General features: G+C 30.8%; 1 protein-coding gene across 1 annotated transcript; it reads right to left on the bottom strand.

The window, feature by feature from the left end:
• Positions 1-11,226: 11,226 nt before the first annotated feature.
• Positions 11,227-13,324, bottom strand: LOC107427659 (2-methylpropanoate--CoA ligase CCL4). Its single transcript, XM_016038042.4, has one exon. The coding sequence runs from the start codon at positions 13,206-13,208 to the stop codon at positions 11,529-11,531; it is 1,680 nt and encodes a 559-aa protein (XP_015893528.3). The 5' UTR covers positions 13,209-13,324; the 3' UTR covers positions 11,227-11,528.
• Between the last annotated feature and the right edge of the window lie 4,582 nt (positions 13,325-17,906).

Here is a 17,906-nt window from a genome sequence, read left to right on the forward strand (position 1 = left end):
ATAATTTGACGATTAAATATGATAATGGATTGACTACACATTTAATTCTCAAATTATATCATGCGTTATATATTGATCTTCAAATTAAATCCTACATTACGAAATTGGTCCTCGACACAAATTTATACGTGTATCTAATGGTAGATTTTAGATAAAATAATGTCGAGGGATTAACAGTGCAACATTTTAACTAGTTCAGGAACTAAAATGCTAAAAAAATTGTTTAGGGATTGACTTATAAATAGCGAATATAGTTTGGAAACCAATTGCATGATTTATTCTAAATAATAAAATTAAATACTCCAATTAAAATTGACAACATAAGATAGTAATTATCACCAATGATGATAAATAACACAACTCTGAGTATTATAGGTATGTTATTAATGTTAAAAAAATGGACAGACTTAAATTTAAGAGCATTGTTTTGTTGAGATGCTGCAGAGGGCATGAAAAGGCAAACAGATGCAGTGTTTTAATTTTTTTTTTAATTTTTTAATTATTTATTTATTTATGTGTTAAAGGTTGTAACATCTGTAACATATATAAATCTCGGCTTAATGGTGAACCGCAACAGCTGGTCTTGTTAAGAATAGAAAGGAGGTAGAAGGGCTGGTTGAAGAAAGAGAAAATTAATGTGGATGGAGCTTTGTCACTGCCATTGCGTAAGGGCTGGTATTGGGTTGGTTATTATCAAAGCCCTATAAACCCAATGATGCCATTTGTTTGTACAGAAGGTGAATATCAATATCAAATGAATACGGTTAATGCAGAAAGTGGAATTCATGGAATCTGAATGAATTTATAGTGGAAGACATCAAAGGCTATGCTTAAAACAGAGAAGTCAATAAAAGGGGTTTTCCATGTTACCTCAATATAACAACGGAGGCATGTGGAGTGCGGGGCTTTATAATTGTGACAAAACAAACCCACATGGGGATAATTGTAACTAGATTCGATAGTGATCCCTAGAGTATAAAGATCTGCATTTTATTTGGTAATATAAGTGTATTAGCAACTATGCACAATCTTTTTTCCCTTTCATAATCTCAATTCCACTTTAAGGAAAATTGATAGATTTTAGTATCCGTTTGATTAATTTCCCTGTACAATCAACTATGCATTGGTCTCTATGTTAGGCTGTGAGCTTATAACATTCATAAAGGAAAGGAATTTGCTTACCAAAGGGCAAAAAAAAAAAAAAAAAAAAAAGGAAAAAAAGGGATGGTCATCGTAATATTGAAAAGTTCACCGCTTTTTGTTTTTGTTTTTGTTTTCGGCTTTTAGTGTTTTTGCTTTTCCGGCTTTTTGAAATCTCTTATAATGTCTAAGCAAGCATTTAACTGCTTGGACAAATAGCATTTGGTCAAGGCCCAAGCCTGTTTGGTAGTTTCGGCCAAGGCCCAAGATTGCTTAAGATCCAACAAACGTTGGTGTTCAAGGTATGACATCGAATGTTGCAGGAATAAAACGACGTCAAAACTGTTTGGAAGGGAAGAAGCGGTCCAAAAGATGAGATAGAGCCAAGATGCATATCGTATGACACCGTTAGGTGAAAAAGGAATCAACGCATAAACGTATCAGAAGCCGTAGAATGGAACAGCCCGTAGGATTCCAAATGGAAAGTGGTGGGTAGTGGAAAGTAATTCAGTAAAAAAGACATAAATAATTTATGGAATTTTATTAAACAAAAAAAGAAAAGAAAAAGAACATAATCAAAGATTTCCATCATTTCAATAGAATAATTAACATAAATTATATGCACTCGTTGGCATGGCATAGATATGTGAAGTGTTAAATTTATGAGAACGACACAACCTGTATGTATGTATCTTTACACATACATATATATATATATATATATTTTTTTTTTTTGGCTGAAACTATAAATAGGTATCTTGGTCCTTGATGATTGATATAGGCTCAGGAATATTTGATCATATATGAGCATGACATGGCAAGCTACTTAGAAGACAAATTTGTCAAGACAGTACATATATATAGGTTGGGCTTATCCCTAGCTTGATAGGGTTATTTATGCCATTCAACAAGATAAATCCTAAATAACTTTTTGATGCTCAAATTTTAACCTCTTTCCCATGTGGATTGCCATACATGTAAAGCATCTAAATTTTTATCTTTGTTTCACTTATGAGATTCCTAGTTTTGGAACCAGATCTTATTTGTCCGGTTGCAAAAATGGCCACTTGTTTAGATGTGAGTGCTGGAGTTTATAATCATGCCCATTAAAGATAAATGAATCAAAAGAGCTTGTTTTACTTATGCATTTATGGTGAGAAAAATGATGTATTTGGTTAGCAGAGATGGGTTAAGACTGCTGTAGTACTTTTGGCTTGTCATCAGCTCCTTGGTTCTTTCTCTTTAAGCATTCTTGTTCAATGGACTCGATTTAATTTTCATAAATGACATTCTTAATGCTGGAGGTCTTGTGATTGGCTTTTGTAAAGGATCCTGATGGTTGCTCATATGAGCTTGTTCAAAGGAAAAATCCAACTTATTCGTGAACCACTCTCCCAATTAATGCTTTGTGTTAAAGATCTTTATAATTTTATGGACTTTTTTATCATATGTCAAATTGATCATCTAGGGCTGTGTGTGTATCATAGTTGGTTTTGTTTTGGTTTTCTGATTAAAAAAATAAATACATAAATTTTGAGCTTTTATGGATCATAATTGTGTAATGTGTACTAAAACCTTGCAATGGTAAACTTTAAAAAACCAGAGGAGCTCTGCCAAGCCAGTAAAGTGGAAGACAAATTTTCTCTAAGCATTTCAGGTCAGTTTTCGCTGATTGTGATAAGAAAATGTATTTATAGATAGTGTCCTAAACAACAAATTGAATTTGACTTTATTTCTTCTTAGGATTGTACAGTTTGTCTCATTATTTTCTTTCTTTGTGCTGTCATTTTTGCTTCATGATTTTCCTATTTCTTTAGATAGAACAAGGGCAAACACAGTAGTATTAACTACACTTGTTTTCTTTGGCCAATGTCATATCCCATCCGTTCAGACTGTTTCATAATCCATCGGCACCTACTTTTTGTGAGCAAATGAAATAGGGGTAATATACTTTTAATACTAACAGGGTTTTGGTGCTGCTTTAGTGGATATGGAAGCCTCAATATTTATAAAAATATTCGTCCGAACTATGTTCGGGATTCGCTTCGAGGTGAGGTATACAAAAAATGCCTCAGAAGCTTAATTTTTTTTTTTACATATAAGTCCTCATGAACCTTATTTATATATAAATAGGACTTGTGTATTACAATTATTCGGAAGATTTATAAAATTTTACTATTTGTCTGAGACAATAAATTGAATAAAGTGTATTAAAATGTTGTCTGTTGTAAAAGGTATACAAATAAAATTTACGATAGACTAATATGTATTGTATTACTTTGAGTATTAACAACACATTTTATTTCGTAAATGACAGGCCATATGCTTGTAATATAATTTTAACAACATAATTTTTTTGTTTTTACAATATATAATATATTTATATGTTGCAAAATGTCTAAAACATCCGTATATACAAGAGACTAATGACTATTGTGAGAAGCCATTAACAATAATCACTGTCTCTTGTAAAAATGTTTTTTCGATTTAGTTTTTATTTTTTATATAATATATCATTTACAATAATTATTTTATTTCAATAGCTCAAATTCGTGGTATTTCAATTTATGTCTGGGTTTTACTTTAATATATGACAGTGTGCCCGACCAAAGCCAGTTCACTGTTGAATTTTGTGTCAAATTATTGCCTTTTTGTGCGGTGCTGATCAGAAAAATGATGGAAAAGGCTACGAAGCATTTACTGACAAAAGCCCCTGCACTGCAACCAAAAAATTCCGCATGTTCACTAATAGCCAAGTTAGCTGATCTTTAAATGAATTAGTTGAATCAATTTCCACATTAAATATTTTTTTTTTTTGTCACCCTTTTGATGTATAAATGGTTCATGCTATCATTTTCTATATGAATAAAAAGTTATCCAAATTTAATAACTAACTATCATATATTATACTATTTACTCAATTTTAAAAAGAGGCTTTTTTTTTTTTAATGGGATATGAAAATTCGAATATGCAGGATCATATTGCCTATAAAAAAATGGATTTCCTTAACATTAGTGGGATGTGCCATTGTCCCCTCAGAGGGACCAAAGTGGGAATTAAAAAAGACACAAACTTTTCAACTAACTTAAAACTCCAAAGTGGGACTTAAAAAAGACACATAAACTTTTGAACTAACTTAAAACTCTTTTTACTTTACCAAAAAAGAAAATAGCAAACTTAAAGTTCTTTCAAATTAAAGTCCCATGATTTCTTAATTGTTATGCTGTTCTTTCCTATGTTTCAACTAATAATATCCAGAACCAATATTTTTCAAAAACATAATGAGTATGTAATAACAATATATATTATTGGAGTTCAGTCACTTGAGCAAGAGGACAGGAAGAAAAGGGAAATATTACTATATGGACGAAAAACGTATGAGACTACAAATCATACTATTTATTGTGATCATGATAATGACACCTTACTATGATTGAAATACGCTGTTATAGATGATAACAAAGATGCTAATGATCCTATATTTTTTGTTCTTCTTTTCGTCGACTTGATATACTCATTGAGTGCAAAGCAGAATCCGACGGCAAATGTAGGGCAAAAGAGGAAGAGGAATAGGAGCATGCAAAATGTATTGAAAGAGAGCTTGCAAAATGTACTGAAAGAGAGCTTGCAAAATGTTTGAAGAGTAAAAAATAAGGCCTAGTATTCACCGAACTTTGTTTTGCTGGTGTAGGTAGTTTCCTTTATAATGCACATGGAAATATGCATATATAAGGGCATAGATGTAAATTGAAATTATTTTTTAAAATAAAAAAACTGACATATGCAACTTTTGGTTGTTTTTGCTCAACAATATATGGAGCATTTGAATATAAAGATATGGCTTAACCTTTTCGGAGATCAAAATGATAACAGAAGTCGATAAGTCTTGCTTACATACTGTATACCTTTATATATATATATATATATATGTGTGTATATATGTGTGGTGTGAACTACACTTAAATCTTAAATCGATGTTTTCTAAAAATAAAATATTAATTTTGTTGTATATGCTTTTATATTTTTTGAAAAAATCATCGATCTAGATATAATTTGTACAGTATAACTATGCTAAATAAATATATATATATATATATATAAGTTATCTACTTTTTGACTCACCTAGTGTAGGTTTGATGAGTTTCTAAGAATAATATATCATTTTTTATTTCAAGTTTATACTAAAATGCTTTCATTCCCCCCCCCAAAAAAAAAAAAAGCTTATACTAAAATTAAAATGTAAAAATTGTGCTATTATAATTAATAAGGATTTTGTGTTTTGACTTTTGAATTAACATGCAATATGAATTATTTGAAAAAATATATATAGTATATCAAGATTTCTTTACCTTTCTTTTGAATGTTAACATTCCTTTTCGGGGTTTTCTAATAGATATATTTTTTTTTTTATGTTGTACCCTTTTTAAGAAAAAAATTTGAAAAACAAATACAATAGTAGGTAAAACGTTGACAGAAGAAGTACGAGATAACGCCTCCTCGATTTGATGAAAGAAAAACAGAAACATTCTTGTTTAATTACAAAAGACAAAAGAAAAATATTTTTATTTTGTTAATATACTTGAAAATCAACTAACATGTAGGATTTTCTTTTTGATGAACAAAACGTTAGAATGATTAATAAAATAAATTTGAAAAGCCAGAGATAATTTTTAATATTAATATATCATTAAGTGGACTAGTAAAATATTTTTCACTATGTACTCATTCAATTTTTCAAAATCATCACGACTTCAAAAAACAAAAAAAAAAAAAAAAGAATATCGTGACTTTTTTGAAAAACAAAAATGTCATACCTATCAGTAATATACCAATTATATTAAATAGTTTTTTTTTTTTTTGTAAAATAGAAAAACAAAAAAAATAAATTAATTAAAAAAATAAAAAAAACAGATAGTATTTCTCAGTTCATTAGAACATAAGGCTGTCATTAAAGCATACAGGATATTTTTGTTGCAAAATGAGATTGTTGTCATTAAATGCTTCAGCTTTTAAAGCATTCAACACCACATAGCCTACCTTTCATCGAGGAAAAAACAAAAAAAAAAAAAAAAAATTGAAATGAAAGAAACTAACAAACCCTTTTCATCGAATAAATCGTAAAAATTTGGCCACAAAACTACTTACGAAATGCTTCCCATTTGGGTCTTGTAATTACTCTAGCTATTTTAGCAATAAATAATCTTTTTTTTTACTTTTTTTGTCAACATATAATATTACAAATTTCTTTTCAATATTTTTTTATTTTTGATATTTTATTTTTTTCTTTTCAATAGTTTAATTAAATTCTCTTGATTGTGGCTCTCCCTTTCAACCTTTCTTTCCTTGTTTGCTTGCAACGTTTTTAGCTTTTTGTTTTTCGTATTTTGTTTTTATTTTTTTGCTTTCAGGTTTTCCTTTATTTCCCATGTCACATCGTTTTTTCCCCTCTCTCTCTCTCTCTCTCTCAAGAATGAACGGAACAATACAAGAAGAGAGTTGGTAGACACGGTCACACAGTACCACCAAAGCATAATACCCTTCTGGGAATTTTTTTTTTTCCCCCATTTTTATAAATAATTCTTTATTGTTTTATGCTTGCCCTTGTTTTTATTTATTATCTTAGTAATATTCGAAGTCCCTCTAGTTTCTATTATATATATATATATATATATACACAGCTATTTTCATTTAGAATTCATCCATCAAAGAAAGAGTTACTTACTTTTGAATTTTTCTTTTCTTCTTTGTATATACATCAATTTGTTTAAACTATAAAAATTATTAAAAAAAAAATAGTGTAATTGATGATAGACGTTAGACATACATATTAAACATATTTTTTAATAATTTAAAATTTTAAAATTAATAATAATTTAATATGATATTAGAATTTAAAATTCTTAAAATTTAGGTTCAAATCATATTAATACTCCTATACATTTTAATAATTAACACTTATAACAATCAAAATACCCTATAAATAAGGGAAAATAATAGACTCTAGATAGTATATATGTTAAAATCAAAATATACTCATTAAACTCACTTCCTACAAACTACATGGACAATGATCTTCCCAAATTTTAATCTTTTTTTTTTTCCTGTTTTAAGGATTTAATTTTTGGCTATTCTTTCTCATTGTAGTTTTAACAATTTATTCAATTTATATACTATTCTTTTCTTGGATTCAGTATTATCTTGTCCTTAATTCATTTAATTTGTTTATGATTTAGTTTCAAAATAGTACTGCTTTATCTCTTCGAGAAAGTTTTCTTGCCAAAAAAAAAAAAAAAACTTTACTATGCTCCCCTCCCATGTTAGCCTCACCTATTTGTGAAGAAATTTGCTTAATTCTTTGCGTAGTATATGACACGTAATATTTGAATCTCAGCATTAAATTTAGACTGAAAATTTGTTTCAAACATAATCAAACACAAATCTCCATCAAACCAACCAAGACATTCTAATATCCTACTCTAACCACCCGAGCTGTCACTCAAATTAAGCAGAACCCTTTTTCTTTTTCTTTTTTTTTTTTGGGGCCCGGGGGGGGGGGGGGGGGGGGGGGTGGGGGGGGTTTGGTAAGTAGACCTTTCAATCATAAAGAGAAAACATCTAAATGGAAAAAATCGTCCTATATATTCTTAAATCTTTGTCATGTAACCCTTAGACAATTAGACAATCAAGTGCTTAGTACAAAGTTTCTGTGTGAATTCGAATCTTCATATCCAATATTTAAAAAAAATAAAATTAAAATTAAATCTCTGTCATGTTAAGTTTCATAAAGCTTTCATAGATAATTTGGAGGCTCATAAAGTAGCAGCTATCTCAGGCCACAAAAAAAAAAAAAAAAAAAAAAAAAAAAGTAGCAGCTATCAACCAACAACAATAATAAGGTGCGGTGCGTTACACACAAAAAAAAAAAAAAAAAAAGTAGCAGCTATCAACCAACAACAATAATAAGGTGCGGTGCGTTACATATATATATATATATATATATAAATTCTATGATACAGTTTGATGCATGCGAACCGATTTATAGAACTATTCTATATATATATATATATATTTTTTTTTTTTTTCTTTTGACTGGGAATGATTATATATATCTTCTACAAAAGGAAGAATAACAGAAAAAACAAAAATAATAAAGGACAGCACGTTCTAGTCCTGAATTTAGTTTGAAACGCAAACATATTTTAAAATTTCATGTGGTCTACAATGACCTGTCACGATCTTCTTCATGAGCCATATAGGTTTTGGCAGTTAAAATTAATATATTCAATGTATATCTTCCGGTCTTTATCTTTAATTTCAATATATGGAAGTGGCCAGGGACTCTGAAACACCATATCTATTAGAATTTTGTGTATTAATTTATTTTTATTTTTATTTTATTTTTCATTTCCTTTCACTTTCATTGATCCCCGTGCAAGTTATCTCGCTGGCTTTTTTGCAGTTTACATGCCATGCTTCACTTTCCCAACTAATTCTGAATTTTCTAATACAGCCAAAATGTATCAGCTGCATTTCCTTCAAACGCATGCATTGACTTAATCACACTAATATTTAACCAGAAAAAAAAAAAAAAAGATTGTCACACTAAAACATTTCATTCAACTAGTCTATATTTTACTTGTAAAATATGGAGGAAATTTTACTTTTCACTCTTAATTAAACTATATATACCATGTTTTTAATTTCCCATGCTAAGTTTTGAAAATCCCGTCGCATTCTGAAAAATAAAATATATTCTCTACCCTTAAACTAATATATTTGTTGTCTTTCTAATTTATGAAATGGTCTTATAAAATGAGAGTGCAACAAATATATGGCTTAATAGACAGGATACATTTGTTACAAAAAGGTTTTAGGCATCAGTTTCATTTTAGTTTTAATATTTTTGCAGTTTGACTTCTATAGGATCAAATTAACACAAAATAACTTTGCCATAATTTTTAAATCGTTAAATTATATTTTCCATAATAAAATTTTTCATTTTGATCATATGCTTATTCAAAAAAAGTGGACAATCTTCTCATGAGTGCATATGTATTTTAATTCAAAAGGTGGAACTTTCTTTGCTTACCTAAATGCTACAGTGGTCTGGGTTTGAAAATCTAAAGATATTAATAAAGCTTTTTTGACTAAATTGACATAGCTTTTTCTTACTGAACCTGAGAAAATGTAGATTACATGCTTGAGGCTAGATATTGTTTGGGTAGAAATTTTTTGAAATTTCTTCTCAAGCTAAGGACTCATGGGGTTAGAGAAGTTTGTTTTCTGTTAGAGATGTTTCAAAAAAATGTCTTTGCTATAAAGTTGGCAATGGTTTGTATACTGATATTTGGAAGGATCGTTGGATTCCATGAAATAGAAATTTTAAAGCAGTTCCTAGAAAAAAAAAAAAAAGGTAGTGATGCTTATCCCTTGATTGTGAACTCCTTATTTATGATAGGAATAATGAAGTGGGATGCTGATTTGTTTTTTAAACTGTTTGAGCTAGAGACAGCTTCTAATATTTTAAGAATTTATTGGCAAAATATAAATGTTCCATATTCTTATTTTTGGCTTGGTAGAAAGGATGGTCGGTTCTTAGTTAAATCCACTTTCTTTGATGATCAACAACCTTCTAATATTTTTGATAAATCAAAAATGTTTAAAGCCATTTGGAAGTTGAGAATTCAGAAAAAATTGAAGTTGATGTTGTGGTCAGTGGTTTCTAACGCCCTACCCACAAAGCAAAATATTGCTCACAAAAATCCAATTAGTGGTATTTCTTGTATTTTATGTGGGAAAAGGGAGGAAGGATGAGGTTTATTTATTTATGTTTTACGATGTTGCCTGAGCTGTATGGTGTGAAGGATAATGGGGGTTGCAATCAGATGCTTTATCTTGTCAATATGCTTACGAGCCTTTTCCTTTTGATCTTGATCTTGCAAAGTTGGTGGAGGATAGAGGTTGGTCTAAGTTGGATTTTATATGTTAGATAGCCATTTTATTTGCTCATATATGGTATCTTCGTAATGCAATGACTCATTCTGATTATTCCATTGATATTACTAGAGAATTTTCTTTTATTCTTTTATTTTTTTATGTAGAATAAAGATTTTTGGAATCCAAAATATTATCAGATGCTATTGGTGGTTCCTCTCATGTCAAGACATCAAATAGAAGTAAGGTATGTTCTCCTCCCATTGCTGGTGAGATCAAGTTAAATGTTGATGTAGGAATTTCAAGGCAAAGTTCAAGATTTGGTATTATTGCTCGACATGACAAAAGAATGATTATAGTTTCACATCTCCAAAAGTAATATTATCAATCCTTGTGCTGCAGAAGTTTGTGCTATTTACTAGGCTTTTAAAATTGCAAGAAATCACGGATGGAGAAATGTTTAAATTAAAAGCGATGCTTTGAATGTTATTGCTTTTATTGTTTCCGATGATTTTGCTATTTTTTGGGTATGGTCTACATTGAAGAGTTGAAAAGGCTACAAGTCTTCATGCTTTTTTTGAATCCTGTTTGGTTCAATGGGATTTAGAGAGACTAATAGCTCATAATTTATGTGAGGTTTTTTCCTAGATGATCATTTTAATCAAGTTAATATTAATGAGTTGCCTATTGTTTTGAAGTCTAAATTGGCTAAGAACTTTTCATGGAATGCGGGCTAGTTGGTTTGCCTGCTTAGTTTCTTAACTAGCGGGAGAAAAAAAATGTTTTTAACTGATATTATACCATTTACAAAGTTTAAAAAATGATGCCAATTTAAAGTTATAAAAAATGAAATGTAAAAATATTGAAGCTATATTGAAATATTGACACCAAAAACTTGTAAAAAAATTTAAAAAAAAAAAAAAAAAAAAAAAACATGGATATGATCCAGCGCATATGATTATCTTTATTCTGTCATATTTTGGGTCTGTAGCTATCCATTGAGCTAAAGTAAAAGCGACAATAATATTAACATTAAAATATAACCATACAAATTTTAAAAAAAATAAAAGAAAAGATTGGTTTTAAGATATTTTACTGTCAATTATCATATTTTGGTGCAACAGCATTAAAAAAATAATAAAACAAAAGAATATAAGGAAATAATTTATTACACAATCTTTGAAAGGAAATAAATAATAAGGATATCCACGCACGAAAATCCATTTGTGGCCAGTCACCCTTTCATTTATTCGAAAAATAAGATATAAAATTACAAATTTGGAAATGAAAATTCAAATTTATGTGCGCCGGCCGAGCATTTCCAACATTTTCTAGAACATTTTTATGCTTTGAAATTATCCAACTCAATTGGAAGACCGAGTCAAAGACGAGTTGAACCCGGAGTGAACTCAACCGCCAGTATGACTCACTGAACTGAACCAATATCCTAATCCTATATCCGACTCCGTCTGGTTCCGGCGGAGCCCATGGATTTTGCGGTTTCTCTGAGAATAAACTTCTGGATCTTTCCTGTGGAGGTCTTCGGAAGCTCCTCCTTAAACACCACCGTTTTGGGCACCATATAGTGCGGCAATTTCTCTCTGCAAAATTCCATTATCTCTTTCTCACTGGGTTTGTTTCCTCGGATCCTTTCCTTCAAGCTCACGAACGCACACGGCGTCTCTCCCCAGAAATCGTCCGGCCGAGCCACCACCGCTGCTTCGTTAATCGCCGGGTGCATATACAGCACCGATTCAACTTCCACGCTGCTCAGATTCTCTCCTCCGCTGATGATCACGTCCTTCGATCGGTCTTTTATCTCCAAATACCCGTCCGGATGCATCACCGCCACATCTCCGGTGAAAAACCAGCCGTCCTTCATGCACTTCGCCGTTCCGGCGGGATCTTTCAGGTAACCCAGCATCACACACCCTCCTCTCAGTACAATCTCACCCAACGTCGACCCGTCCCGCTTCACGCTCTTACCCGTGTTCGGATCCAACACGTCGATCCGGGTCATACCCGCTAGCCTCACCCCTTGCCTCGCCTTCAACCTCGCTCTCTCCGACGCTGGCAATCGGTTCCACTCCCGTTTCCATGCGCACGACACGACCAGCCCCGCCGTTTCGGTCAGCCCGTAGCCGTGGCTCACCACGAAACCCAGAGATTCCGTACGGTGGAGCACCGCTGCCGGTGGTGGAGCTCCGGCGGTGAGGATGTTAACGGGGTTTTTAAGAGGTTCGTTGTCCGGGGAATTGGATAGCATGTTGAGCACCACAGGTGCACCGCACATGTGGGTCACATTGTGGGCCCTGATAAGACGGTAGATAATTGTCGCATCAAATTTGCGGAGACAAATGTTGGTCCCCCCAACAGCTGCCATACCCCACGGGAAACTCCAGCCGTTTGCGTGGAACATCGGTAAGGTCCATAGATATACGGGCTGTTTCGGTACAGCCCAATCAATCAGAGAATCAACGGTGATGAGGAAAAGCCCTCTCTGACAGTGGACCACACCTTTTGGAGAAGAAGTCGTCCCAGACGTGTAATTCAGTATTGCAGGATCCCACTCGCTCGTGGGTCGGATCCACTCAAACCCAGGATCCCCCCTCTCCACCAAGTCCTCGTAACTACAAACAAATTCAACGGCTGGTGATGAAGATGATGATGGTGAAGACGAAGCCTCATCAGTATCATCGGCTATAAGGATGAGACGTGGGATTGGAATTCCAGGTGGGAACAAAGAGAGGGCTTCGTGGATAAGAGACTGAGAGAGCTGGTCCACGAAGACGAGCTTGGATTCGCTGTGACGCAGGAGTATGGAGACCGTACGTGGGTCGAGACGGAGGTTGATGTTGTTGAGGATAGCACCGGACATGAGAGCAGCGAAGTGGAGCTCGTACATGGCGGGGATGTTGGGGGCGAGGACGGAGACCACGTGGCCCTTCTTGATGCCGAGTGATTGAATGGAGGATGCCACGCGGAGGCATCTGAGGTGGGTCTGAGACCAGGTGTAGGTGGTGGTGTTGTAGACGATAGAAGGGCAATCTCCATAGACTGTCGCTGCTCTTTCAAGGAAGCCAATTGGTGTTAAAGGAGATGAGTTTGGAGGTGTTGGTTTTAGATCTTCCATTGGATTTGCGTGTCTGAGAGATAGACAAAAAAACCTAAGAGAGTAAGTATTTGTGTATGTATGTGTATTTTATCGGTGAAGATAAGATTGGCTTTATACCGCTTCTCCAAAATATATATATATATATATATAGGTGAAATTAGTTTATTGCACAAAATGAAATTTATTGAGCGAACATCTACGGCTAATTTGGCAATTATTAGTTAACGATGGTTAATTTGTCTTTTTAATTTTTGAATATTAAAATTTTGTTTTAAAAAAATAAAATAGTCAAATAAATTATCATATCATAAATATATTTCATTTACACTTCATCATATGAGTGATGACAAAAAAATATTTTTAAACTTAAATTATTATTTTTTCAAAAAAACTTAAATTATTGTATTTTATAAGGGTCGATATTGGCGTGTAATTCTCTTAATTTTAATTCTCAAACTTTCTTTAATTGGTATACGAGGTTTTCTCAATTAATAAACGTTAGTTGAGATTATCGTTAGATAACTGAAAAGGAAAATGAAAATTAATTATTTCAAATTTCAACTACTTTCATAATTTCATTGTCCTTGTCATCTTTCATCAATTTCAAAAGTTCAATGACCTGTGCTTTCAAAGGCTGTATTTGGAATTTCGTCCAAAATAAAAATTATTATATTTGGAATGTAAATCACTGGAAGAAGAAAAAAATGTTATTTGCTTTGGTAAAATGTTATTAAGTTTTACGTTTCTCATATAAATTTTTAGTTTTAAAAAGTTTTAAATTAAAAATTAGATAAAAGTAATTAATGATTTTATTAACAAAAAAGAATACCCCACAAAAGAATAATAGTGGGGATGACCGACTCATTTATGACTTCTAAGCACCTGGTCTCTCTCTCCAAGAAGGGTCAAGAAAACAATGTCAGGGTCAAGGAATTTGGTAGCCAATTTCCATAAGTACGACCTTTTTCCTAACCAAATTTCCTAGCTTGTTTTTTAATCGTTCTTTATCAATTTAATAGATGATGAAAAAAATTTATTTTACCAAAAAAAAAAAAACTAAAAGTTAATAAAATTCAAATTAAATACCTATGGAGGTATATATATCAAGTGTTAAATAAACAAATATACAAAAGCATATGGAGGATCTGGATCTAACAATTATTCCTTGCATAAATTTGGAGTAATAATTAATCAATGCTTATCTATTAATATAAATTAACAATAATGTGTACATATACTTGTTGATTTGGATTAGGTTTTATATCATTTTATAGTAAAAATTTTTCTCTTTCAGAATTTATGGGGTGTTATATATAAGTGAAATTCCGAGTTTAGACTTGCCCAATAAATCATAGTCCAATGCCCTTAACATCATATACTATATATAATCTTGCGATTTTTAATATTGAGATCCAGTTTTTATTTATTATTATTATTATTATATAAGGTTGAGTGAAGTTGGTTAGCCTGAAAATTTTACCCCCTACTTATTGGCATGCATGATTAAAATTTTCTAAGCGTGCCTTAGAAAAAGATCTTATTTGTTTTGTGTTTTGAAAAAATAGAAAGCAAGGCTTGAGTTTTGGCGATCAAAGATTAATCAAGAAGGGATAATATATAAGATCATTAAATCTTCTGCAAGCCTTTATAACAACGACAGATCAAAGCAATATTACATGCTGAATTTTTGAAAAAAAAAAAATTTCCAAATTGGCTAAAAATAAGCCTTTTGAAAAAGTTTATATTAGATACTTAATAGCCTATTACCTTTAATGAGTTAGAAGCATATAGAATATGGATCTTTTTTATTTTCTGGAAAGACACAGCATCGATGAAAAGATGCATGCAAATGGTACATTTAATTTGTGTCCAATTAAAAAGATGCCTTTTTTTTTTTTTTACACCTGAAAGGACGTTTAAAATAAGAGAAAAAACATTAGAACATTGCATACCCAATAGGTATTCGGCCCTTTTAGCCTTTCTGTCTAGTTCATGCTTTTGACGCTATTATTATTTTATTAGTGATTGCATTATTTTATCTTTCCATGTTGCATACTTGACTCCACGGCTTTACAAATCATAATTTTTCCCTTTCAATTGTTTCAATTTAGCTTTACCCATCACTCAAACAATATTTGTCAATCAATCTATGATATTTTATTTTCCTTGGTAAAAAATTTATGATATTTTCTTAAAACGATACTTTTGACTCTTATTCAATGAAACAGTCATTGGCATAATCATAAATATTTATCAATCTTTTAATTAAATAGGGGTAAATTTTTGTTAAACTATTCTTATTTTAAACTTTACTAAATGATTTGTTTAATTAAATTTAAAAAAAAAAAACTTACTATTTTTTATTTTTTTCTTTATGGAGACAGCTCAATTAGCAATTAGCAATTGCTAGTGATGATAACCCATAGACGCAGGCTCAAGGCTTATTGCATAACTCCACCTTCCCAATTAATTAAAAAAAAAAAAAAACTGAAAGTTGATAAAATGCAAAATGTGCAAAATATAAGGTGTTGTTTTAATTTATTTTTTTTTATCGTTTTTATATCATTAAATAAAGGATATGTAAATTAAAAATATTTACAAATGTATATTGAATGACCACTTTTGTAACTATTGAAAATCATCATGCTAAAAGTTAAATATTTGTCCAAACCATTTGATATGATGTTTTTTAATGTTGAAAAATCAACAATCAAATGCAGACCGTACACGTAGCTTCATCAGTTAATTATCTAGAAGAAGGATAAGAAAGGTGATAGGGCATTGACTTGGAATAAGTATGAAGCCCTTTTTAAAATGCTTATTTATTATTATAATTATTATTATTATGATTTGCCTTTTCTTTTTTTTTTGTCAAAACTATTGTTATTTGCTTTAAACGTCAATTGATCAAGTTGACATCGTTTAGGGGTGTTATAAGGCACTTTTTTTTTTTTTTCTCAATATTTTGAGTTCTCTTTAAATGGCTAGTCTTTGCTTGCACGAAAGAATAAGAAAAATAAATTGCTTAAAATTAAATTTTGTCCCTGCCTGATACTTCGATGTATGGGGTCTCCATTCCACTCCAATATTCCGATTTATAGAAGGGTGAGGCACCGTAGGAATCATGTTGGGCAAGACATACAGTCATATAGGAAATTTCAAATAGTTTCTATGTGTTTGGATAATTTATTGGCTGTGGATAACATGGATCCATAAGAAAATTGATTCTAAAAATTTATGCAAGCGATTTCTTCTTAATAAATGTTGTTTTTGAATTCTTGAAAAATGAATTTATAATGTGTGTGTGTATATATATATATAAATATATATGGACACATTTTATTTTTTTTTAATGCATCTAAATCCTTGTTTTTTTTTTTTTTTTTTGGAACTAACCAAACACTAGGAAAACAAATTGATCATCTTGAAACTAGTTTACAGTAGACAGTTTCCCTACGAATTTTACTATAAACCAAATATCAAAGGCCAATTTAGCGATGCTTTTTGTTTTTTGAAAATTGTTCTTATAATAGTGTATAAGAGATTGTTTTATGAAACTGAGAAATGTTTGGGAAATTATTATTATTTTTTTTAATAAAAAAAAAAAGAAACAGAAAAAGAAAAGTTGTCGAAGCTTTGTCAGGTTGTATTTTTCATATTTTTACACTTTTTGAGAACAATTGAAAACAACGTTTTTTTTATTGATTTCTGGTATTGAAGTTCATTAAAACAATTAGGGAAAGCAATGGCCAAACATGTATATATGTTTCTAGAGAATAATTTTCAGCGTTTAAACACAGAAACAATATTTCAGTACCATGGCTCCATAGGCCCCTAATATAAGAATCTTACAGGTTGGATTTCCTTACTAGACTTTCGTCAATTCGTGTGGTTTGCTTGGTTCATATTCCAAATGAAATTATTGTAAAACCTTGTAATCTTGTAATGGATGGACCAAACTTTATCAATTGGACAGTTTTCTTCCAATCCCCCAACTTTAGTCATCGGACCCCTGGGCTTCATGTAGCTAGAACCATTAGCCTAATGGTTCTGAAGTTCTTCTACCTATGTCATTTGAAATCTAAAGGTTCTGTTAATGTATTTTCTTTCGAAATGTACGGATAAATTCAAATAGTTCTTGAACCATTTATTTTTATATGGTCATTTTATAAATTTTTAGATATGTGATAAAAATATGTAAAAAAAAAAAAAAAAAAAATAGTTTCAGTCACATCCATATTTTAAAATCATATCATTTACTTTTTTGTTTGTGTCAACAATATATGGAATAACATATGAGAATGAATCACCTAATTTTTTTCTCAAAATCGGGGTAGTTTAAAGTTTGGACCATGCCTCACATGAATTGAAGTGAACTTTTTTTTATTTTATTTTATTTTGCTAAGAAAGAACTTTTAGTCTTAGTATGAAGGTAAAATTTTACTTAGACTTTTTTCAATTTTGTATTAATTATAATTAAATTTTATGCTTTTGAAATATTAGCATTTAAATCTTATCTGTTAGTTTTTAATAGTTAATTATAATATTTAAAGATTATAATTGTATTGTCACAATATTAAAATATCGATTTTTAACATTTTAATTATGTGGCTTTTAACTATAAAAATTAATTAAAAAAATAACAAATAAACCTATTTTAATAAATATAGAAAAGTAAAAGATAGTGAATGGAGATTCTCCAAAAATATTGATCTA

This window comes from Ziziphus jujuba, chromosome 9 (assembly GCF_031755915.1).
Source record: "Ziziphus jujuba cultivar Dongzao chromosome 9, ASM3175591v1".
Taxonomy (NCBI): Eukaryota; Viridiplantae; Streptophyta; class Magnoliopsida; order Rosales; family Rhamnaceae; genus Ziziphus; species Ziziphus jujuba.

Excerpts from the sequence above, each read along its gene's own strand:
- LOC107427659 (XM_016038042.4), bottom strand. The coding sequence starts at position 13,208 with ATGGAAGATCTAAAACCAACACCTCCAAACTCATCTCCTTTAACACCA.